This window comes from Saccostrea echinata, unplaced genomic scaffold (assembly GCF_033153115.1).
Source record: "Saccostrea echinata isolate AGI-Se365-2 ecotype Australia unplaced genomic scaffold, CSIRO_AGI_Sech_v1 ptg000056l, whole genome shotgun sequence".
Classification (NCBI taxonomy): Eukaryota; Metazoa; Mollusca; class Bivalvia; order Ostreida; family Ostreidae; genus Saccostrea; species Saccostrea echinata.
Window position 1 is genome coordinate 2,061,909 of NW_026889805.1, and position 24,272 is coordinate 2,086,180.

The following is a 24,272-nucleotide window of genomic DNA, read 5'->3' on the forward strand; positions in this document are numbered from 1 at the left end:
AAATTGTGACCCTCCCTGACAAAATGTAACAATATACAGGGATTCATTCTACAGCAAAACATGGCTATAATAAACTTTTTTGTATGGGTTTCTCTGTTATAAATACACTTTATGACTTTGCATTAGGTTCCTTATACAGATATAAAGAATTTTAGTTATACGGAAACAAAAGTTAAAAGTCCTGCTGACTCCTTTAAAACTGAGTTTTCTGTAACAGTGTTTCCATTGAATTTGGTTCATCCTTTGGATTTTATCAATACAATTCTATTCAACCTTTTTATAAATCTGAATACAATTCAGTGCTTGATGACAAATAGGAAATTCTGTGGTTACAAACCTTTCTCTGCTCCAGTAACAGCCTCTGTGAATGCTCTATTTGATATTAAGGCTTTGATAAGTATGTCAATAGCATTAGTTAAATGTTGCCTGATGTCTCTGAGGTGTTTTTCATCTATCTGCTGGGCTGACAGACTGGGAGGAAGCAATCTGTAAATAAATTAAACAATAATTGTCTATTCTCTATGTAAAAGTTCTTTAAATAATTATCTATGTGTTTTAATTCTTCAAAGAAAACTCTGGCTTTCAGGATCAGAACAACAGTTTCAGAGAAATTTGTACGAGGTAAAGCAGAGAAATCAGAGTACGACACCTCATCAGTGTTAGGAGCAAGCTGTAGACCAGCTCCTCACAGCCATGAACAACATCCGAGAATTCCCGCACCAGCATCACTAGGATTTTCATCTGGAATCCCAGGATCTTGAGGGATTTCTGGAATCCTTTCTCGTCTCCCTGAGATAACACCTAAAACAGGAGTGTATTATTCAATATATAACAATTTATAAATGGCCTTCTTATTTCAACAATTCATACATTGAAGTCTTACCCTACTAATCTATGGTTAAAATGCAAATTTAGCAATTTTTCCCTAACAATATATATATATATTATTTCATTATTTTTTTTTGTGCAAAATGTAGTTTTATAATGCCAAGAAAAATAACTATTACATTTGATGCAGTATGAATTGTTGGTGATATTCAATTGTAGCAATCTCAAAACTTTGGCCAATAATGCCCAAATCCTTGCTTAAAATTCTTTTTATAGTTTGTTATCTGCACTTATGTGAATTCACAGCTTAGTTAAAATTTAAGTTGTGGGCTATTTTACACCATCATGAGTTATGTTATTTTCATAAAACAATCCTAACTCAGCTCAAGGGCACGGATATATAAATCTCACTGTATAAAGAACTACTGCACCTCTTTGTACCTTAATGCCCTGTTTATGACAAACTTTGATTTCAATATTTTGATATTTTCAGTGATAAACTATTCTTTGGCACTGATCCCATTAAAGAAATTGTTACTGTAGATTCCTAAATATACACGAGGAATAAATTATCGTGTAATTACGCGAGAAGCACCACTCGCGAAATAAAATTACTCGCTTTTATTTTTATGGTGCTTTAATGTATGTAAAATCTCTAGATAAATCACTGATTCGCGAATTATCGTTCCCGCGATTTGACGCCCTTGGGCCATTTCGTGATATTAAGTACTCGCGTAAAATAAGGAATTTACAGTAACCCATGTAATTATAATACTACAAAACATTTATGTAGCTATTTAGATAGATGCTTCATGCAAAGAAAATAAATCCATGGACTACAAAGAATTGTGTGAATTTGTCTTGAATGCTCTAGTCATTATGTTATAATTCAGTTTCATGTGATGTGTTATCTTGACTGTATGCCAACATGGTGGTGTCAATAAAGGTCAAAACAACCCACCGCTCCTTCTGGATCCACCTGCGGAATCAGCTGGAGGAGGAAGAGGAATCCACTCTGGATTTCCCCACAAAGGTGACCAATCATACCCCCCACCTCCAATCGCTGACCAACATGGACCTTGTTATTAATGGCATGTCTATAAGCACAGAGGGATCTTCTTTTAGTTTCAGTTCACAGTTACTTTCAATTGTCAAGTAAAGCTAAGAATAGAACAGTAGCAGTTTTCTTTTTCCTCTGCAGGTCAGAAAAACTCTTTGATTTGGGATGCAAGACTGCATTTTAGCAATTATTTGCTTAAGTTAAAAATCTTTGAATTAATATAATGGACAGTTGTGTTAAAGGTATTGAACACAACTTCAAAAAACTTAATATGTTCAAGATGTTTCTTTCCCAGAAATCTTTTTCTTTGACATCCTGGTCTTGTGGGAAAGAAAAAGGTAACAAAGGTGCAGTAAAGCACATTAAGGATTTGTGATATTCCAACAATATTGAAAATGCCTTTAATCAATTTAAAATGAAAAAAATTCTAAGTCGGTTTCATTTACAATGTCATTAAAATTAAAGGATCAATTTACTTAGATATAGCTTTCCACAGGGTCACCATCAACTTCATATCTAAAGATGTTACTATCTGACAAACATCAAATAGGCCACGGCAAACTAAAATGAAAAACAAAAAAAAGCTATTGCATTTAATCATTTCATAAACACAGAATCCTGTAAACTCAGTTTGCATCCAAATACTCTGTAACAGGTATTGACAGTCACTTAATAGCCATTCTCTGTAACCACTTAAACTTTTGTGGCACGCATAGTCACAGATTTTTTTCAAAGGACTATATTCTGTAGTGGCCAGTATCTGCCCCCAAAATAAAACTTTGATGGAGAAATCTTTAATTATGTTCTAAACCAGGTGGATATTTGCAGACTTCAAAGCATTAAATATTTTTATCAACTATGACATCATTAGTTAGATATGACGTCAATAAAATGACGTAAATTCCAAATTGCAATGATTTTGAGAGAAAATAGTGTATTTTACGTCGGTATTTTGATTGGAAATTATCGAGCGCAGGTCTGCTCAGACTAGATCTTTTGATATAATAAGTAGAATGATAATATCAATGAAATGTGTGAATATGGTACCTGAGCAAGCTTGCGCTCTATAAATACTATAGTCAAAATTGAACAAACTCTGTACATTTTGGCCTCTATTTTAAAAATAACGGAAATCCAAATAGTTTGTGACGTCATAGAGACAAGAAAAGCCAACTAATTTTTCCAATTTCATTATATATTGTATTAAATTGGATTATTTTATACAATATATGCACTTTTTCTCATTTCAAGAGATTTTCAAAATTTGACTATTATGGGGGCAGGAATACGCCCTTACCGTATATAGTTCTTTGGCTAGAATTTACCACTTCATAAACTACTCCAAAAAATATTGTTAGATCATATGAATGTTGAGTAGTTACCATGGAAACGGTGTCTAAAGTTGATTTTTTCTGAAAAAATGCAATTTTTGGGAATGGCAATCAATGAAATGCGGCTACTTCAATCCATGTTACTCACAGAAATAAAAAGTATGACATCTGATTTTAAAAGGTATTTAAAAACATTGTTGGTATTCAGTCTATAAATATAAGAAATCTATGATTAAAATAGCAGACATTCATTTAAAAATTGAATTATCTCCCTTTGATAATTGTGAGCTCTTTAGTGCGAGAGATAAAAAAAATCATTGGACAAAACTGACTGGAAGTTGTTTACATTATCAACATGTATCCTGGATTTCAAGTAAAATCAACTGGTTTTTTCTATTTATTTAATATGCATACAAATTTTAACCGCTTTGTTTATTTCCTGCATGCAAAAGAATAATTTTGATGAGTGAACAGTGGCGAAATGTAAAAGACCACATGGTACAGGAAATCAGCTCTGTGCACATTCATGATATTGAAACCTAAGCCTCAAGGTCTTAGGAGTTTCAAAATGGGGATAAAAGATAAACTTGAGATATCAGAATTATATTGAATTGGTTGTAAGAAGAGGTACAATGTCCTAGTCAGAGTGATATACATGTATTATAATGAATACAGCCTTGGAAAGTCAGTGCCTTTTTAAAACAAATGTGAAAAAAAAACTGAATTATAATGTGAGAGAACTAGGCTATTGATTTTACCTAAATAATTAAAGTCAAGCTACATTTACATGTTTGTACAGAACTGGAAGTTGAAGTTGAATATTGAATGATGTATGTAAGTTGATGTCTGTCATTAAAGGGATGACCATTTGATGCGGGGGGGGGGGGGGGGGGGGGGGGGTTACAGATTTTAGAAACTAAAGTCCGTTCTTGAAAATGTTGGAAATAAATAATCAGTCCTCAACTGGCAGGAAAATAAATAATCCATCTTTGATAAGTGCTACAACCTCCAACCCAAAGGCACTCAATGTTTCGGTAATAATTTTTAACCCATATTATAATAAGTATTATTATTATAAAAAATAATAAAAAAAAAAATTATTCCCGAAACAAATGCCTACGCCCCCCCCCCCCATTCCCTTGGGGCGGGGTCGATTGTTTATTTTATTTTCAGACTTTTTTCTGTGAAGCAAAAAAATGCATAATCTGTCCTGGATCATATTGGAAATAAATAATCTGTCCTTCAATTCCATGAAAATAAATGATCTGACTTGGAAAAAATTTGCCCCCCCCCCCCCTTCTGAATCAAACGGTCGTCCCTTAACCCATAGTCAACGCAGTCATATTATGCAGTTTTAAACAGAATTTATGTCATTCATAATTTACAATTTTTATATGATGAGTGTTTTCACTTGATAGGATTTGCTACATTTGAAATATAAACTGATACTCTTTACACCCTCATTCTAAAATTAAAGAACGTAAAAGTATATTTTATCTCTAGACTATTTAAAGGCTACATGTAGAAAAAAAATCCACACCTAAAAACCCTGTATTTGTGAGGGATGTAACAGAAAACTCAATCTTTTTAATACTACTGTTTGCCTTTATCTGTATCTGATTCAGAAAAAAAGAGAGAAAAGTTATCTGTGTATATTTCAGATTTGAACTTTTTATTCAATGACTTTGAAAATATTTACAAAGAAATTGATAATGTTCCTGATCCAAGTATTTTCTTTAAGGGAATTAATGGTCTTTATCCAAAAAAAAAGAATAAAAAAAAATTGTTAAGGTCAGTAATGAAAAAGTTTTGTTTTGTAATTGATTCCTTTCGACCAGTGAAAATTATACTTTCAATTTTTTTGTAAGGGGGGGGGGGGGGGGGGGGTGCATAGAAATACAAATTGTCTGAATCATATTTAAAGTTATCACTTTTATCAAGTTTATCATTTCTCTAGACTAAGATAAATGTAGATTGAACCTTGTAGCAGTAAAATTAATAGTAAATCTGTGTAGCTGTATTTTATTAATAATGAAAACAAATAAATTTCTGACAAGTCCCCACCCCCACCCCACCCCTTTCTACCAAAAGAAAAAAATCATAAAATTAAACACAAAAAATCTATACTCGAGAATGGGGGCGGGTTGGGGTTAATCACTTATGAATGAACCGCTTTCTTTCATATTTATATATAACGTTTCTTAATGTTTCACAACGGATCCGTGTTTTTCTTACAAATGCCTCTTATCCATTCATTTGGGGTAAGTGCTTTTACATTGTTCCTGGAAGGGATGGAGTAAGTCCTGGTCATTGGTTACTTTATCATGTTCATTTTAAAAAATGAAAACCGTAGGAAGGAGGCAGGGACAGATTATTTTCAATATTTTCAAGGACTCAAGTTTAGAAATTATGTTTACAATACAAACCATAAGGTGTACGGTTCTATCAAGCTTACCAACCAACTCAAACTTAGCAACCGACATAAATTCGAGAAAACACAAAATCAGATTATCTGAGCAGGTCCAGCAGATTTTTACAAAAGATTATTATTGATTAAATATTGGAAGTAGCAGATCTATTACTTAAATCCAGGCATATTTGGGTTAAAATATTTATCATCTCAGTGTCTCTTAATTTTCAAGTTTTTAAGAATAATACATGATAGATTTTTACTGTATTGCAAAGTAAAATGGATTTAGGCTTTTTCTGTCAACTTCTCTGAAAAAAAAAGTCACAGGAAAACACATTCTGACTGTCACTGGAAAAGTGTGGAGTGTTGAATAGGGTCTAAAAATGTACATTTTAGAACAAGGACTTAGTCTACCAAAACAACAAAAGAGTGTATTTACATGCACGTATGCTCTACGTACGAGTCACTCAATATGGTACGTGTATAGGCTTTCAATATTTTGAGTTGGCTACTTTTTTTTCAATAAATGAAACCATTCTCATAGCATTTTAACATTATGCATCAAGCTAAAGGTGAGAATGTAATACCAATTTCAGTAAAATGCATTGTATATAAAACAGGATACGACATTCACAATATCCGAATTTAAATGCTATACTAACAAGCTAATTCAGAGAAGCTGTGTCCCCTGCTTAAGGAAAAAAAGAGCATGTACGGATCTTGAGGGGTGGGGTCGGAGGATGGTGGGGTTGGGGGAACGGGATACTTTAAGAGTTGCGGGCGGGACCAAAGGGAGTTATGATATAAAATTTCATTGCAAAAGCTTAAAAGCTTCTTGAGATATTGCACGGAAATGAAAAGTTAACACACAAACAGAATGTATACATTTTTGACCTTGACCTTTGACCTTTTGAACTCGAAATCAATAGTGGTCCTCTTTAGGCCATAGGGAGTTTCAGTGTAAAATTTCATTGCAAAAGCTCGAAGTTTTTGAGATATTGCGCGGAAATAAAGTGTTAAAACAGACAGAATTATGATTCATGACCTTTACCTTTGACCTTAAAATCAATGGGGGTCTTCCTTAGGTCACAGGGAGTTGTTATATAAACTTTCATTGCAAAGGCTCAAAGGCTTCACGCAACATCGTGCAGAAACGAAAGTGTTGCAGAAAGACAGACTGACAGACGGATGGACGTCAGACAGACCTAAATAAATATCCCCCACTTTAAGTGAAAGTAGGGGACAAAAAGGCAAATTTTATATACCATTGTGTCCTTGAACTTTGACCTTCTGTCCGTATTTACCAATTCATGTGATGCTAGTTACATGTATTGTCCACCAGAACTGTAATTTTGTTTATTCATAATTATGTTGTTTAAAACACAAGTATTAGTTATGGCATTGAAAAAATGTGCTTAGTTTCCTTACTTTTCCATCTAACTCGAGCCATATTGACCTTGAACTTTGACCTTTTGTTATGAAAATTGATTTTTTTTCTTTGTTTTTGCTATTGTGTACTATATGTACAAATTTGGTTTTAATCCATTTTAAAATACTCAGGTATTTATATGGAAACTGATAGTAGATACCTATTGCCCTTGTCTGGAATTCTTAAAAAAGCATTAGTTTGTAACCATGGTAACATGAAAACAAGATATGAATACCAAGTGGTTCTTTATGGTTTATATTACAACTATATATGGACTTTCAAACCAATGTATTTATTTTTTCCAATATGTCCGCAAAAATTTATACCAGGCTTTTCAAAAGAGCCTAAAATCTACAATTTTTCCTTAAAAAAATCATACTTAAAAAAGAGGGATATTTTTTCTATGAGGTTAAGTTACTCAAATACTAGAAATTATCTAAAGAACTATAAAAATGATGTATTTTGACAAAAAGATAAAGTCATGTAAATATCTTTTTGTATTAAAGACTTTTAATTAGTCAAAAATGGTCATTTTTCATCAAAATTTAGCATTTTGTAGGCCATGAAAAATGTATGTTGGTTGCCATGGTAACCATTGACCATAGCAACCATTTTATTATGAATTTTAGTTTCATACATCAATATAGGAATGTGTGCCAAGTTTCATAAAAATCCAAGACCTAGCGTGCCACACTCCCTATATAAGAGTTTAAATGCTTACAGAGAATGGCTATTAATATGGTGTTATGGGTATTTCAATTAAAAGGGGGGGGGGGGGGGTTAGGAATATAATTGCTCATAAATGTCATGCTCAAAAATGTCAAACACTTTTTTGCTCAATTTCATGTAGTACAGGAGATTTTGAAAAGATTTAATGCATTTTCTTTAGAATAAATTACCCTGAGTGAGGTCTAGGACATCTTGTTCTGTGACAGGGTCACTGAGTTTTATGTTGTCTAGAAGCCGGAGGAAAGCCTGTATGAAATAAAAAAATTAATTATTGGTGAAAAAAATAAGAAGACAATGGGCCATGAATGTCACACAAGAAACCTTGCTTTAACTTGCATTTGACAAATGTTTAAGTGTGGCCCAGTAATCACTGAAATACTCAAATCTAGACTGTGCTTTTAATCTTGGCATATCATAATGAAATGGAATTTTGCAAGCTCAAACATGGCCCAGTGGTTTTGAGGAAACATTTTTAAATATCACAATTTCTATTTATCTAGCCATTGTGAACTTTAAGTTTAGTATTACATTTAACCATCAAATTTTACCTAATTTATTCACTTAAAGCTGATCTACTACACCTAAGAAACATGCCTCTTCTGCAATTTTGCCCAGTTTTAAATTCAACCATTGAATACAAGGTCAAAACTATTAAAATATTATATGTCCAAATGAATGTAAATGAATCTAGAACTATGTGTTTTGTAATTAGATCTCTCTGCATTAAAAACTTTAAATTTAATCCTCATTATCATGATAATATTTTGAGGTAAGTTTGTTAGAAAGTAGGTAAAGAGAGGACATTAATAAGAACAAGTACTACTTATTATTTTATCTCCCCTGCAGAAGGACTGATCCCTCAATTTAAAAACACACCACTGCTATTAGTCTGAAAACATTATATTCACTTAGCTATACCTTAGTGCATGTAGTCTGAACATCTTCAGTTGAAAAGATAAATGTGTATATCACTATATGTGTATTAGATCTGATTTATGTATTTGTGAAATATGTATTGATGATCATTAAAAATCAAACTGGTTTAAAAGGTCATTGAAATTTAACAGCTAACCAACTACAAAACTTATCACACAAATATCTCAAGTACACTTTCTAAATGTACTGTCTCTTTATAATTAACAGTTCTCTCTAGCTGAGCTGGTTCTGGTGTGAAGTACAAGTACTTCCTCTCTAGACCAGAAAAAACTAACATATATCCTCCTACTTAACGATTACCCAACACTATCTGTTAAAGTAGTTACACAACTCTGTCTGATTAAGTAATTTTCTACGAACTTGTCTGATGCCCTTTAATAGTTACAGAAAAATGCTCGGAAGTTCTCTGTTTGAGGTTTTTCACTATCAATCGTCATTCAATTATGTAAGTGTTCAAACTGAAACTTATCAAAATCTTTTTTGGAAGTTGAGTTCAGTCACTAAAGTGCTTGGGGGTTGCTGCACTTTGTGAGAGAAAAAAAAGCATCATATTACATCCAGGTTTCAATTATTTGCTCCCCAGAGAAATTCCAATCTCATCCTTAAACATGTTAAAACAGATGTGTGAATTTTTAAAAAGTGACTTAAAATAAGCAAAGGAGCTATTTTATGTTAGTGATATTTAAAAGATACTTTTAAAATTATAAGAAACTGGAGTTCCCCCTACAAATCATACAGGTGACAAGTGTACAAAGGTGCCGCTGTATATAATGTTAAACAAGCAGATTATGTTACCAGGTTAAACTAGGAAGTTGTGGTTTAGCTGATCCACTCCCCTAAACAATAACTGACATGTATATTCGGGTGATAAAATTAACAAGAGGCCCATATGTGCCACGTCACTCATCTGAGCACTTCAGCTACAGAAAAGCAGAAATCAGTTCAGTATTAAAAAGTTTAAATAAATAAGTGGTCCCAACCTATCTCCCTGGGGGGAGGGAGACATGATTTTAACAATATTGAATCTACACTAATTGAGGATGCTTCCATTTTCTTTGACTTATTAGATGGCTTTAAAAGATTCTTAAAGATTTTTCCCAATATATTTCTATGTAAAAGATTGATCTTCTATTGTGGCACTGCCCTACCTAGCTCAGGCTACGATTTGAACAAATCTGAATCTACATTACCTGAGAATGTTTCTATATCTATTAATATGACTAACCATGGCTTTCCTGCTCTTGAGAATAAGATTTTTTAAGATATATTCTATATCTTCCTATGTTTAACTTTAATCCCCTGTTGTGGCACCACCCTACCCCCAGAGGGGGATCATGGGGGAGATCATGATTTGAACAATCTTGAATCTACACTTCCTGAGGATGTTTCTGTATTAATGTGACTAATTATGGCTTTGCTGTTCTTGAGAATATTTCCTATATATTCCTGTATAAAACTTTGATCTCCTGTTGTGGCCCCATCCTACCCATGGGGGCCATGATTTGAACAAATTAAAATCTACACTTATAATTAAGCTTTCCAATAATTTTCATCTTTCCTGGCCCTGTGGTTCTTGAGAAGATTTTAACAAGAGGCCCAAGGGCCTTAACGGTCACCTGAGTATGATACAACAATTTAAAGGATGCATAGAGCATAAAATGAACTGAAAGGTGAAGCTTTGTTGCCTAAAAGCAAGAAAAATAGGGTGATCATGATCAACAAAATAATTGGTCTTAATATTCATTAACAGTTCATAAATTAGGTTTTAATCTGTTCCCCATTTACCACTATCACCATACAGTATATTAAAAAATTATCAATGCTTCTGTACTATTTTAATCCCTTGATGAAATCTTACATTGGCCTCTCTTGGTCCTTGATGAACATTTAATAAGACAAGTTATTTTTGTCTCATTTTTATTTATCTACTACTTACAAGTCTACCTGATCATTAAAACTATAAAAGTACTTTTTGTATTATAAAATAAAAGTTTTTGCATAATTCTCTTGTTCTATTTATCTTTCAAGTACATTATAGTGCTAGTACAGTGATAAATTATCAAAAGTAAATGGCAAAGGGGAATAACTCCTCTCAGTAGAATACAAACTAATAGAGCCCTGGCCAGGACCAGAACACTTGACCAAATGGTCCAGATGTTCAAAAATCTGGTAAAAATTCCCTTCCTTATAAAAACTTTTACTCTGTTTGCCTCAGATATGCCCACGTGTTGAGAAGATTTGTAAAGAAATAATGCATTTTTACTACAGATTCACTATATTTTCAAAAGACCCCCCCCCCCCCCCCCCCCGTAACACCAGAGCTTCTGACCCTGGGACCATAAGTTTGCTCATCATAACTAATCACTTTGTTTATCCGCTAAACACTAAGGAGCAAACAGGATTATTTAATAGAATTAATGCATTTTCACTCTATTATCAAGAGCCCCACCCTCAAACCAGCACATCTGACCCAGGGGTCATGAAATTTACTACTCTGGAAGAAGCACTCTTGCTCATCATAACTATATACTTAGCTTCTTTGCTTTTTTAACCAGAAGCAGAAAAGAATATTTTCAAAGAAATTTTGCTTTTTCACTTTATAATCAATAGAAGCCCCCCCCCCCCCCCCCCCCCACCAGAACCCTTAAACCTGGGGTCATAAAATTCACAATTTTGGAAGAGGCATCCTTGCGTATCATAACAATGTATTTAGTTTGTTTAAACAATACCCAGGCGCATAGAAGATTTTCAAAGAACTAAAGCACCTTCACTATAGGATCTATATAGCCCCGCCCTAGCACCAGAACTCCTGCCTCCTGGGCCATGAATTTCACAATTTTGGAAGAGGCATCCTTGCTTATCATAACAATGTACTTAGTTTGTTTAAATAATACCCAGGTGCTGAGAAAAGGCTTTTTAAAGAATTAAAACATTTTTTCTTTATAATCAATAGAGCCCCAGAACCCCTGATCCAGGGGTCACAAAATTCACAATTTTGGAAGAGGCATCCTTGCTTATCATAACTATGTATTTAATTTGTTTCAATAATACCCAGGAGTAGAGAAGAAGATTTTCAAAGAATTAATGCATTTTCACGATATAATCAATAGAGCCCCACCCTAACACCAGAACCCCTGACCCTGGGGCCATGAAATTCACAATTTTGGAAGAGGCACTGAGACTTGCTCATCATAACTATGTACTTAGTTACAGTATTTAATACCCAGGAGCAGAGAAGAAGATTTTCAATGAATTAATGCATTTTCACTATATAATGAATAGAACCCCGCCCTAACACCAGAACCCCTGACCCAGGGGCCATGAAATTCACAATTTTGAAAGAGGCACTCTTGCTCATCCTAACTATATACTTAGTTAGTTCATTTAATACCCAGGATCAGAGAAGAAGATTTTCAAAGAACTAATGGATTTTCACGATATAATCAATAGTGCCCCGCCTTAACACCAGAACCCCTGACCCTGGGGCCATGAATTTCACAATTTGGAAGAGGCACTCTTACTCATCATAACTATATACTTAGTTAGTTTATTTAATACCCAAGAGCAGAGAAGAAGATTTTCAAAGAAATAATGCACTTTCACTATATGATCTACATAGCCCCGCCCTAACATCAGAACCCCTGACCCTGGGGCCATGAATTTCACAATTTTGGTAGAGGGCTCAATGCTTATTACAATCATGCCAACAGTTTGACTGCTTGATGTCCAGAAGTAAAGAAGAAGATTTTTAAAGATTGCATTAATTTTGATGGTTTTAGCCCCACCCCTCAGGCTCCAGGGGGGCAGGGACCATGAAATTCACAATTTTGTTCCCCTTCACCCATAGATGCTATATGCCAAATTTGGTTAAAATTGGTTGAGCGGTTTCAGAGAAGAAGCTAAAAATGTTCAAATGTTAACGCACATCGCACAACGCACGCCGACGGACAAAAACGGATACCAATAGGTCACCTGAGTGACTCGGGTGACCTAAAAAGACATCATTAAATTTCCACTAATTGTGAATTATTTCCACTTGAAAGAGGGTATGGCCCTTCATGTGAATAATCTTAATTTTCCTTCACTCAAGGATGCTTTGTGGCAAGTTTGGTTGAAATTGGACTAGTGGTCCTGGAGAAGAAGTCGAAAATGTGAAAGGTTTACTGATAACTCATGACAGACATATGGACAGACGGATGGCGGACATTTTTCAATCAGAAAAGCTCACTTGGAAGGCTCAGGTGAGCCAACAAACTCTTTTCCATCAAGTTTCTTTAGATAAGGACCATTGAATACTTTAATTGTAAAAACACCATTTATTTGCAAGTTAAAATAATCCAAGGTAAAAATCAGTTTAAATGTATTCTTACAATGCTACTGGCAATATGCACACAACCTCTGTTCCTTTATTTTCTATCCTGTAACTTAGTTCACTATTTATCATGTTTTGTGTGTGTGTGAATGTGTGTATGTGCATGTGTGTGTTGGGGGGGGGGGGGGTTAAAGCACTTCTGCTAATCATAAATGAATGAGTTCCTGAAAAGGCTACTAAAAAAAACATACACCTTTTTAAATTATTATTTAGGGGAGGGGGTTTACATGTCCTACTTGTATTGATTTTAGTCATATTTTCTTACTAAAATTGCACAAGTTGAATAAAAGGTTTCCTTATGGGGATGTTCCTTTTTGAAAACTGCAGTATTATATATTTAAAATTTAGAATAAAAACACAAAAGTTTCCTGTGTGACATACAAGTTTTTTTTGTCAAGTTAAGCAGGTTTTTAACAAGAGGCCCATGGCCACACTGCTCCTCTGAGTAACTATGGCCATTCTTGTCTTTCATCAGCAGTCTTTTTCCTATCTATTCCTATGAAAAACTTAGATCACCCCCACTGAAGCCCAATTTTACCCATTGGGTCATGATTTAAACAAATTTGTACCCAACTACCAGCGGATGTTTCCATATAAATATGACTAATCACGGCTTTCTTACAATAATTTGTAAGAAGCATCCTTGTTCATCATAACTATGCATTTTGTGTATTTGCTCAACACCAAGGAGCAGACAGAATTATTTAATAGAATTAATATATTTTCACTATATTATCAAAAGAGCCCGACCCTTACACCAGAACATCTGACCCAGGGGAAATGAAACACACAATTCTGAAGAAGTACTCTTGCTCATCATAACTATACACTCAATGTCTTTGCTTTATAACCAGGGACAGAAAAGAATACTTTCAAAGAAATTATGCTTTTTCACTATATAATCAATAGAGCCCCCCCCCCCTTTCACCAGAACCCCCAGCCCTGGGGCCATGAATTGAATTTAACAATTTTGGAAGAGGCATCCTTGCTTATGATAACCATGCATTTAGTCTGTTTAAATAATACCCAGGAGAAGAGAAGAAGATTTTCAAAGAATTAATGCATTTTCACGATATAATCAATAGAGCCCTGCCCTAACACCAGAGCCCCTGACCCAGGGGTCATGAAATTCACGATTTTGGAAAAGGCACCCTTGTTCATTATAACTATGTACTTAGTTTGTTTAATACCCAGGAGAAGAGAAGATTTTTAAAGAAATAATGCACTTTCACTATATGATCTATAAATCCCCACCCTAGTACCAGAAGCCCTGACCCTCGGGCCATGAATTTCACAATTTTGGTAGAGGGCTCAATGCTTTATATTACAATCATGCCAACAGTTTGATTGCTTGATGTCCAGGAGTAAAATAGATTTTTAAAAATTGCATTAATTTTGGTGGTTTTAGATCCATCCCTCAGGACCCAGGGGGTAGGGACCATGAAATTCATAATTTTTGTTCCCCTTCACCCAAGAATGCTATAAGCCAAAATTTGTTGAAATTGGTTTAGGGATTCTAGAGAAGAAGTTGAAAATGTTCAAATGTTAACGCACGACAACAAACAAAAACAGATAGCAATCCGAGTCTTTCAGGTGTGGTGACCTAACAATTATGGACTCTCTTAGTGGTTAATATCACACCATATTCACCACCAAGAGAGTCCACAATTGTATAGTATCTACCTGTGTTTCAAAGTATGTTTTGGTATATAACATTGATATTTGTTATCTTATTATCAATTTAAACAAATACCGTAAACCTAAAATGGATCACCAACTCTTTGTGAGAATGCAGACAAATTCTGATGATGGCCATCTTGCGTTAAAACTGGTCAACAAAATAAATCTACTGCTGCATTGTCACAAAGTGATGGTGATCTGTATTATGTCTTTAAGTTTACAACTTTAGATACAGACCCTATTGAATACCGTTCAGTATCCACACGTGGGAATCTTCCACAATTTCAACCTTAAGATGTTGGTCCCCAATTTTTCATTTGTGTTTTATGCACAATCATAAAGATGGTCATCTTTAGATTTTCCTTTCCTGCATTTAATTTTCTAATGATTATTTAGAGTTGTTATAAAATTATATGTCCTCTTAAAGAAAAATATTGAATTTTCTAGGATTCACTTATACATCTGATTAAAACTTAACTCCCAAACATGTGACATATATATAGGCAAGTATTCAGATCAGTGCAGAGCCTAATCAACCTCTTAGCACTCCCTTTCCATTTTCATGTATGGCACACCAAAAATTCTGAACATCCAAAATGTTCATGAAGTGGTAAAATCAGAAAAATTCAATTCTAGTCTTTCTAGAGTTTAGGGGGCATATTCAGAAGAGTGCCAACTTGGTCAAGTTTAGGTGTGAACCTCACTGTAATACCCTAACACCTGTATGTTTCAGTAAAAAACAGAGGACGTTTACTTACTACTTGTAAGGAGTGAGTTTTCTTAAAGAGACTGGAGAGTGGAGCTGACATGGAGCTCAACAGGTCCTGATACACATCTCCACTGTCCTAAAAAAATAAATATTAAAATTTAATAAAATCAGGTATTTCATTCACATTCTTTTAATTGATTTACCTTAATATTTCAAATCCATGCACTTCATGTTCATAATAAATAGAAGAGCACTTTTTATGAGAAAATAATTTGCTTATAATTTATTAATATATATATATTTTTTTTTTTGTAAAGAAGAGGGAGAGGGGAAAGGGCGGGGGGGTTGTGACTTGACAGTTATCAGTCCAGAGCATTTTGTTAAAGAATTTCCATTATTGTGGGTTTAATCTGTATGTGCAATAACATCTGCATTAATCTAAAATATTTGACTTGGACTTTTCTACACCTACTCACACCTCAAGATCAAAATGCCTTTTTTTCCACTCAAATCTTATTGGATAATCATAGAGTTGGATTTCCCTCATTCACAAATTGAGGGATAGATCCCCTATAGGTTTAAATCTTCTGAAGAATCTGACCTAGAATTCTGAATCAAGTCAGTGAGCTGTTTTGTTTTTTGCTCCATGTGCAGAAAATACAACATGCAGCAGCATTTTCACTGAAAAATAAATCAATACAAGATTTTCTGCAAACTGCTTGATATGATTACTTTAAAAGACTAGCGTGATAACTCATGCACATCTGTGACCTCATTGTTACTACCAAGGGACTGGAAATTCCCTTCTGACGTTTAAATGGATCTGACATTTACAGAAAATGCTGGGTTATTAGGACAATTTTGCAACTCTAGGAATCTAGCTTTTAAAAATACTTGAAGTGTCAAATTAAGAACAGAAGATTCAAGTTGTGGAGTAAGTTGTGTGTATATAAACTCGAGGGGTTGATAACTTTGTATATTCATGGACAGCTAGCACTTTAGGAAGCCATTCATAAATAAGTCAGGCAAGTACCTCGTCAATGATTATGTATTGTTCATTCTAGTGACAGCTTGAAACATATTCTCTAAACAAAAAAGTGAATCATTTTAAAGCTCCTTTTTTGCATTTTTTATTAAGATCATTCATGCCTGCAAATTTAAATTCAGTACAACTTTCTGATCTCTGAAAAGTGAACTTAGGGCAGAGAAATTGACAAAGCTGATAATATCACCGTACAGTTTTGTACATATATTTAACTTATTATCAAGTTTGAACTCTGTGACAAGTCCAACCCTCTATACACAAGTGTATATATATACACGTGGCTACACACTGCAGTCACTGTAAAGTCTTGCATATTTGTGTGAATGTTGTTTCTTTTTTATTTCAGTTTTAGCTTTATTAACCACTATGGAGATTCTCAAGTCAAGAACATCGCCTCATTCTAACGTACCAAGACTGATCACAAATCCCTATGATTTTGTCCACAATCAGAAAGAAGCCTTCAAAATAAAGGACCTGAAGGTAAACTATGTTTTTATTCTCTTTATACACATCTTTTCAGATTTAATTGGATAATTCAATGCAAAATCATCCCTCAGTAGAATATAGTACTAATGTTTATGAATATGGGGGAGAAAACCGTTTTACGGCTTTAAGAGGAAACATTACATGCTAATATTTTTATACATTAAGAATATAGATATATTTCATATAAAGTACCTATGGTAATATAACCAAAATCTGCCTTTCATAGCATTAAAAAAAATTATTCACCCATTGTTTTAGGGATGTTAAAGATACATAACGCAAACAAAAATTTGAAGCATGGATTGATAGATATTTTTTGACTGATTTTGGATAGAAATAACATAAATAATAAGAAATCCCTAAATTATAAAGAAATTGTAATTTTTCTTTGGTGCTTAAATACACAACTTTGTGTCATTTTCTATGTAATTCTGTACAAAATTTTATCATATTTTTAATATTGTGACAAAATTTTCCAACTTTATCTGGCAAACAATAATTAGGTTACCTATTTGAATATAAATCTATTAGAAATATTGTCAATTTCTGAAAAAAGTTTGTGTTATTTATCCTCAAATAAAATGATGATTTGACTGCCTTGACCAATAATAATAAATTGGTTGACTTTTGAGCAATATAAAGTTACTTATCACATTGTAAACATATAAACATATTCTGTGATCTCTTTAAACTGGGATTTATATGATTATTTCAATACATAATGACTTGAAAATCAAGTTTTTTTTCTGTTATATTTTTTTTGGACAAATTTTTAAATACAATGCTGAACATACATGACAGGTATAAATACATCAGAGTGAAACTGGGTACATTTGGGGGGGGGGGGGGGGGGGGAGAGAGGGAATCACTGTTTTATAGGATTTAGTACAATATCAATGAAATTCTTTTTTAATCCCCCCCCCTTCTGTTTCTTCCTGTTTTGGACCCATCTACATGATCTCGATAATATCTAAAGTAAACTTTCCCCCCATTATTTGTAGAATGGTGGGAACCTGACCTTAGATGACCTCCACATCAAAAGCCTGGCCTGATAACATTATTTAATTGTCTATCCTATCTGTGACTTATTTAATCAATATCTCTGGTAAACTTTTCATTGCTTACATACATGAAGGTAAATAAGTGATAAGTTTCAACAATATTCTTTGTGTAAAACATCAAAGCAAATGTTACGTACAGTGTAACTTTGTGACTGACTGTCTTTGTGGCAGAAATGTAGAAAAATAAATCGAAATACCCCATAGTTAATTCAAACTAGAACTGTCCAAAAGGGACAAATACCCCCCGCTGGGTTTTTCAGAGAAGGTACCAAATCACTAATGTTTTCTAGATGTGAGAGGGGTTCACAATTTGCTTAAACATTTAGAGTGAAAATTTAATTACTCATTATATTTTTTTTTAATGAATGAAACTAAGGTGCAGCCTTATAAAACATCAATACTAGTAATTACAGTGTTTTTTATTCCATTGAAAAAATAGTTTGCAACTATCTGTCATCTTTGTGAGACATGACACTCTGCAAATTGATTGTTGAAAAAAAAAAAATCAAAATTAATTATACAAAATCAAATTGATCTCAATACCTTTATATCAAACTCATTTTAAAAATAAAAGGCTGGTTCCAGTAACTATGTATTTTGACAGACATAAATTACAATTAAGAGACTTAGACAACAGAGATCTTTATTTCTTTCTGCCCAATTCCCAGGAGATATAGATAAGACCTGCTTGATCAGAGATGCCCTAACAGCTTCCCACACTGAACTCATTAATTAATCTTTAACTGGATGCATGTCCACTCATTACTCCCAAGGGACAAATGGATTTACACTATCTGCTGTGTAATGTAAAAACTCTTTTTAATACTTTGTGATTTTTTTTTTTTAGTTCTAATGAGTAGTTTTAAGCTGTAGTTCACATTTTTGTACAAATGTTCTAGATTCTATGTTTCAAATCTTAGACATGAACCTGAAATGACTAAGTCAATAAAAATGGAAAAAAAACACCTGTAAAATGCAGAAAAATTATCAAATAATGTTGAAAATACCAGGTGCACATCTTCATATGGTAAATAATAAGTGTACAAATTTTCATACAAATCTATGCAATAGTCTCTGGGAACAGATCTGGACAAAACCACATAATAAAAATGAAAAAAACACCTGTAAAATGCAAAAAAATTATCCAATCATGATGAAAATATCAGGTGCACACCTTCATATGGCAAAGAATAAGTGTACAAATTTTCAGACAAATCCTTGCAACTGTTTCCAAGAAATGGTCCGGACAAAATCTCGTCTACAGACAGACGGACAGACAGACAGACGGACAGACAGACGGACAAGCTGATTCCAATATACCCCCCCTAAACTTCGTTTGCAGGGGGTATAATGATTGCAATTCCCCAAAGGATAGAGGAGTGGGGGACCCTATGTCTATAGCAGGCTGTTTATAAAAGTATTGTAATACAGAAATCAATGAAGCCCTTTACATCTCTGGAAAAACTCTGATTTTGTTTACTTTTTAATGCTTAAATGACTTGTTATGCAAGTCTGTTTGAATTGTTGCCCATAACATGCTACAAAGGCAGATCCACTGCTTAATGCGTCTTCAAATAACTATATACTATAGGTCATGTATCAGATGCTGCATGTCATTGTGACCTGTATTTTGGGGAAATCTGTTTAGATGGCTCGAGGTATAAATATTACTGACATATTTTATTTTAAACTAAATACTTATAATCAAAAATTCTCAATACAATCTATCCATCAATTAACTTAAAGAGTCCAACATATAATATTCTATATACACTGAGCTGAATGACTTAATTGAATATTTGATAATGGGTACTTAATGGGCAAGGACAGTGGTGAGAAAATTTTTGCAGATTTCAAAATAGTGATGATTCACAAAGCCCTTCATTATAACAGGTGACTGAGATCAGAACTGAGCAGGATTTATTACGAGTGACCTCTCAGGACAAACCGGACATCCATCAGGAGGAATACCTCCTACAGCTTCAGTACCACATCAACGGAACGCGTGGTCACTTCCTGTTAGTGGACAACGACGGGGTGGTCAGAACCAATGGACAAAGCAAAGACAACAGGAGTGAGTGTCCAGTGTACTCAGATTCCTTAGAAATTCATATCACTCAGTCAAAAACTATCCCATATCAACTGTCAGGAATATAAAATATACTGTGCTGTTTTGGATCATTTCTAGACACGCAAAAATGTTTACTCAAGTTTTGAGATAAATCTTTTAGATTAAAATACTGTGCATAATTTTGTTGCTCACTGTGTGAATTAGCAGCAAAAACCATATGCACTACTCGTCTAGGGTTATTTTCTTTGCGAAATCAATATCTGAATATAATGAGTATACCAGTAGTCAATATTGTATGAAATATGTACAAAGATATTGAGACATGGCTGGAGGTGATGGGGGATGGGGGGAGGGGGGGGGGGTTACAAGAAAGATTTCTTATCACATATTTAGTGTAAATGTGTAAATTATACCCATGTGTTTTCCACAAGTTTTCTTGCCATGTAATCAAATGTAGGAATTTGATTATATACTCTAGAGTCAGTATAAAAGTCTAGAATATTGACTGTGATCCCCTTTATAAAACAAGTGAAAGCCTGCATGTGAAAAGTTTGAATTTTTTATGTTGTTTGTATATTTCAGCATTCCTGAAGATCATTCATAATTTCACGCATCGTCCTGGCTTTTGTTATCAGATTGTGGGGTGGGGAACCTGTCATAATCAGATGATACTTTACATGGATGGCACAACACTAAAAACAAGGGTACTTATCTTTATTTATCAATATAAAGCTCTTTGAAGTAATCTCAGGTCTCTTCAGTTGAAGCTCTGCTGGTCATGGAACAGAAGAGCATATGCAATGTTAGTAAGGTGTTTGTTGTCCCTCTGTAAATAATTTTTCAAAATGCTACTCCTCCTACACTTTAAGTCTGATTTCAATGAGACTGTTTTACACAAGTTGACTATATATAGGGGTGAAACGATACACCTCCTTCACGGTTCGATACGTATTGTATAATTTTGTCTCGGTTCGGTTATTTTCGATACGATACATTTTGATAGAAGGAAACAAATTCTACGTTGTTTTATGCTTTCTTTTTCTAAATCTAGTCACATATTTTACGAATTTTATTTGCAAATTGACTAGAAGAAATTGATTAAAATTATTTGACTGTCAAAAACATACTTATTTATTCTGAGTAACGTGTTATACCTTATGCCAAACCCGACTGAATACCGATCCCGACCGAAAAAGGAACCGAACCGAAAATTAGAGATTTTGCACCGTGTATCAAACCGAGAAAAAATACCGCGGTGCATCGATACCGCGGTGAACCGTTTCACTCCTAACTATATACAGTAAAACTGGTTAAAGTGAAGTCCTTGGATATGTGAATTTACTTCGCTATATCAGTAATTTGTTATATCCTTACAACAAATTCATTTAAATGTTGTTTTGTTGTTGTTGTTGTTTTTTTCCAGAAATATATGCTGAATTCGCAATATTAATGTTTTCCCTCAAGTTTGACTAAAATATGTTCAGGGAAGCATTTAATACATGTACAAATCTTACATTGGCATATGAAAGTTTTCAGATGAATTGAATTTCAAATATAAAAACTGTAATTTCAACAATCTAAATTTTGAGATTTAATCATCTTATGAATTTTGTATAAAAAATGTAAACACTCCTTTTAACCTGTACGGGACACAGCACCAGTTCACTGTATCCATAAATCTGTTATATAAGGGTCCGTTATAACTGTTAAACTTCACAGAAAATTGTAAAGAATTTTCCCGGGGATACCAAAAGACTTTGCTGTATCTATAAATTCACTTTATCAGTGTTCATACTAAACGAGTTGACATGGTTACTAGAAAAAGAAATATTTGTGAGATTCTTTTAAAAGGCTACTTTTCCTACAGGTTTGGTCTAATTTCAAGTAAACCCTTTACACAAGTAGACTACACCGAGAGACATAATTCTGTCTATTGATATTTTTGATTTTGATGAATGGCATTTCCATGGTTACTAGTAGAAATTTCTGTGAAATTCTTTCAGAAGGGTAGTCCTACATATTTAATCGAACTGCATACAAAGAGAAAAAACCAAGGATTAATCTTCTATATACTGCTGTTGTCAAAGTTTTAAGTCTAAGTCCTACCTTTTCCTTCCTTTGAAAAACATTATACAGTAAAACTCGTTTAGTACGAACACGGATATTGCGAATTCACAGATATAGCGAAGTTTTTTTTGATCCTCAGCTATATAAATTTAACAAATTCCTTACATGGACATAACAAATTACGGACATAGCAACGTAATCTCACAGGTCCCAGTGACTTCGTTATAAGCAAATTTTACTGTAAACACCAACCAGTAGAGATACAGTTTCATCAGAGACTTTTGGTTTATCAAAGCTTTAGTACACTTCACAATTCTTTATAACTTTACAATGGATTCAGGAAACCTATTGGGAAGTCAGAGGTTCCTCAGATCATAGAACTTCTCTGAACTTTGGCCTTAAAACTAGCCACTATTAAATATTACTTTGTTGTGATTTGACTTTATAGAAGTTTTTTTGTACATTTCAGCCTTACAATCCTTGTCAGAGAGACACCAATGATGACACATTTTTTGCCTTCAGAACGAAAGGAAACAGTGAAGATGGACATTACGCGATTCTATCGTGGACTGGGCACCCTCTCGCCTTTGACAACCAGGGCACCTACCTGCCTCCCAATAATTTGTCACGAAACACTGACACGATGTACCTGTTTAAGGTTCGGCAAGTGGACCGTATGAAGATCACACCTGTGTAATTCGTAGATAAAACATAGATGTCTTCAGTGAGGCAAAGTATCAGAAATGAATCAAATACATTAGGCCCTACGTGTCAAATACATTAGGCCCTAAGTGTCAATTTTTTTTGTTAAACTTAAAAATTCTGTGATAATTTTTCGTAACATCCACATACAGTACACAAAAAATATTGATATGGGTACCCCATACAACCTAATCATGCCAATCAAATTTGTTTTTAATCATCTTTTCTAAGACTTCTACAGATTTATAAAATCAAATCCAATTACAATGAGATTGACCATTCTAGTCAAATCCTTAACAATAAACAACACCTCATACTAATCCTTGCCATTACACAAATACAAATATTCTATTTCATGAAGTCATGAGTACTTGCATGTAATATATTTATTCTTTTTTTTTTTTTTGAGGTCACTTGAGTTTTTATATTAATTCTTCTTCTACATGGGGTTAAACATTAATGTTTATCAAGACTCTCTCAACAAGAATTAGGTAATTCTGATATGTTTTTGTAATTCAATCACTGAAACACTAGTATTTAAAGTATTTTTTCTGAATAATTTAGATTTTTTTAATGATATTTTAATCTTTCCAAGCCATGGAGTTCATAGGAGTAGACATTTATAACTTGTAGACAAATCATCAGTGTTCTTTACAATATAGTATACACCTATTTACTGGCTATGAGGACAATAGCAAGTTTATCGTTCCCCAAGACAGCAACTATTTCCCGAGGCGCAGCCGAGGGAAATAGTTGCTGTCGAGGGGAACGATAAACTTGCTATTGTCCGAATAGTCAGTAAATAAGTGTTTTATTATACCGAAGCAGTCTTTACTTCTGTTACGTCACAATCTGTATAAAACCAGAAGAGTTTCGAGATGAAAAGCGAGGGAACAGAATGCTGCCGGTAAATAGTTTAATGACTATTTCACCATGGGCAAATAGCACAAAAACTATTCCACGGTAGGGGCTGTTTGGAAAAAATAGCATGTTTATTCGTAATATTTTCATATAGAAAAAATTCACAGAGGTATAATAATATTATCTATTTGTTGTAATTGTACTGGGGAGTCTTCATATTTATTTTTACCTGTAAATACTTGATGTCTTCATGCAGGTTGTTTTTTCATCCAGACATTACTTGATAAAAAGTAAATAATGTGGTGCGAAATGAATGAATTGTTGTGAGATGAGTTTACTTTTTACAAATTTAAAATCAAAATTTTGTTTTTAAAATATCTTATTTGTTAAAAGACTTGTTTCATTATATCTAGTTTATATGTATAGATGTCTTTGCATATTTTTCTCATAAATAAATGTATGAACTTTTAATTTGCATATTTTGAAGTTTTATTC

The 24,272-nt window shown here is 33.7% G+C and overlaps 2 protein-coding genes across 3 annotated transcripts in view; one reads left to right on the plus strand and one right to left on the minus strand.

Moving 5' to 3' along the window:
- Positions 1–24,272, minus strand: part of LOC133173224 (FIGNL1-interacting regulator of recombination and mitosis-like) — a 46,577-nt gene that overhangs the window by 12,099 nt on the left and 10,206 nt on the right. For both annotated transcript variants that reach the window (XM_061308201.1, XM_061308200.1), the window contains exons 7-12: positions 15,534–15,620; positions 7,958–8,033; positions 2,365–2,449; positions 1,790–1,925; positions 650–801; positions 338–486 (exon numbers count right to left, since the gene is read on the minus strand). In XM_061308201.1, the coding sequence (XP_061164185.1) occupies positions 338–486; positions 650–801; positions 1,790–1,925; positions 2,365–2,449; positions 7,958–8,033; positions 15,534–15,620 (685 nt within the window). The remainder of the gene's footprint in view (positions 1–337; positions 487–649; positions 802–1,789; positions 1,926–2,364; positions 2,450–7,957; positions 8,034–15,533; positions 15,621–24,272) is intronic.
- On the plus strand, positions 16,232–23,632 carry LOC133173095 (uncharacterized). Its single transcript, XM_061308016.1, has 5 exons — positions 16,232–16,509; positions 16,876–17,009; positions 19,970–20,150; positions 20,730–20,851; positions 22,684–23,632. Exons 2-5 carry the CDS (start codon positions 16,896–16,898, stop codon positions 22,909–22,911), a joined length of 645 nt encoding a protein of 214 aa, XP_061164000.1. The 5' UTR covers positions 16,232–16,509; positions 16,876–16,895; the 3' UTR covers positions 22,912–23,632.

Coding starts and splice junctions, on each gene's coding strand:
- LOC133173095 (XM_061308016.1), top strand. CDS start 16,896: ATGGAGATTCTCAAGTCAAGAACATCGCCTCATTCTAACGTACCAAGA. Junction 20,151..20,729: donor ACAAAGCAAAGACAACAGGA/GTGAGTGTCCAG, acceptor TGTATATTTCAG/CATTCCTGAAGATCATTCAT. Junction 20,852..22,683: donor GCACAACACTAAAAACAAGG/GTACTTATCTTT, acceptor TGTACATTTCAG/CCTTACAATCCTTGTCAGAG.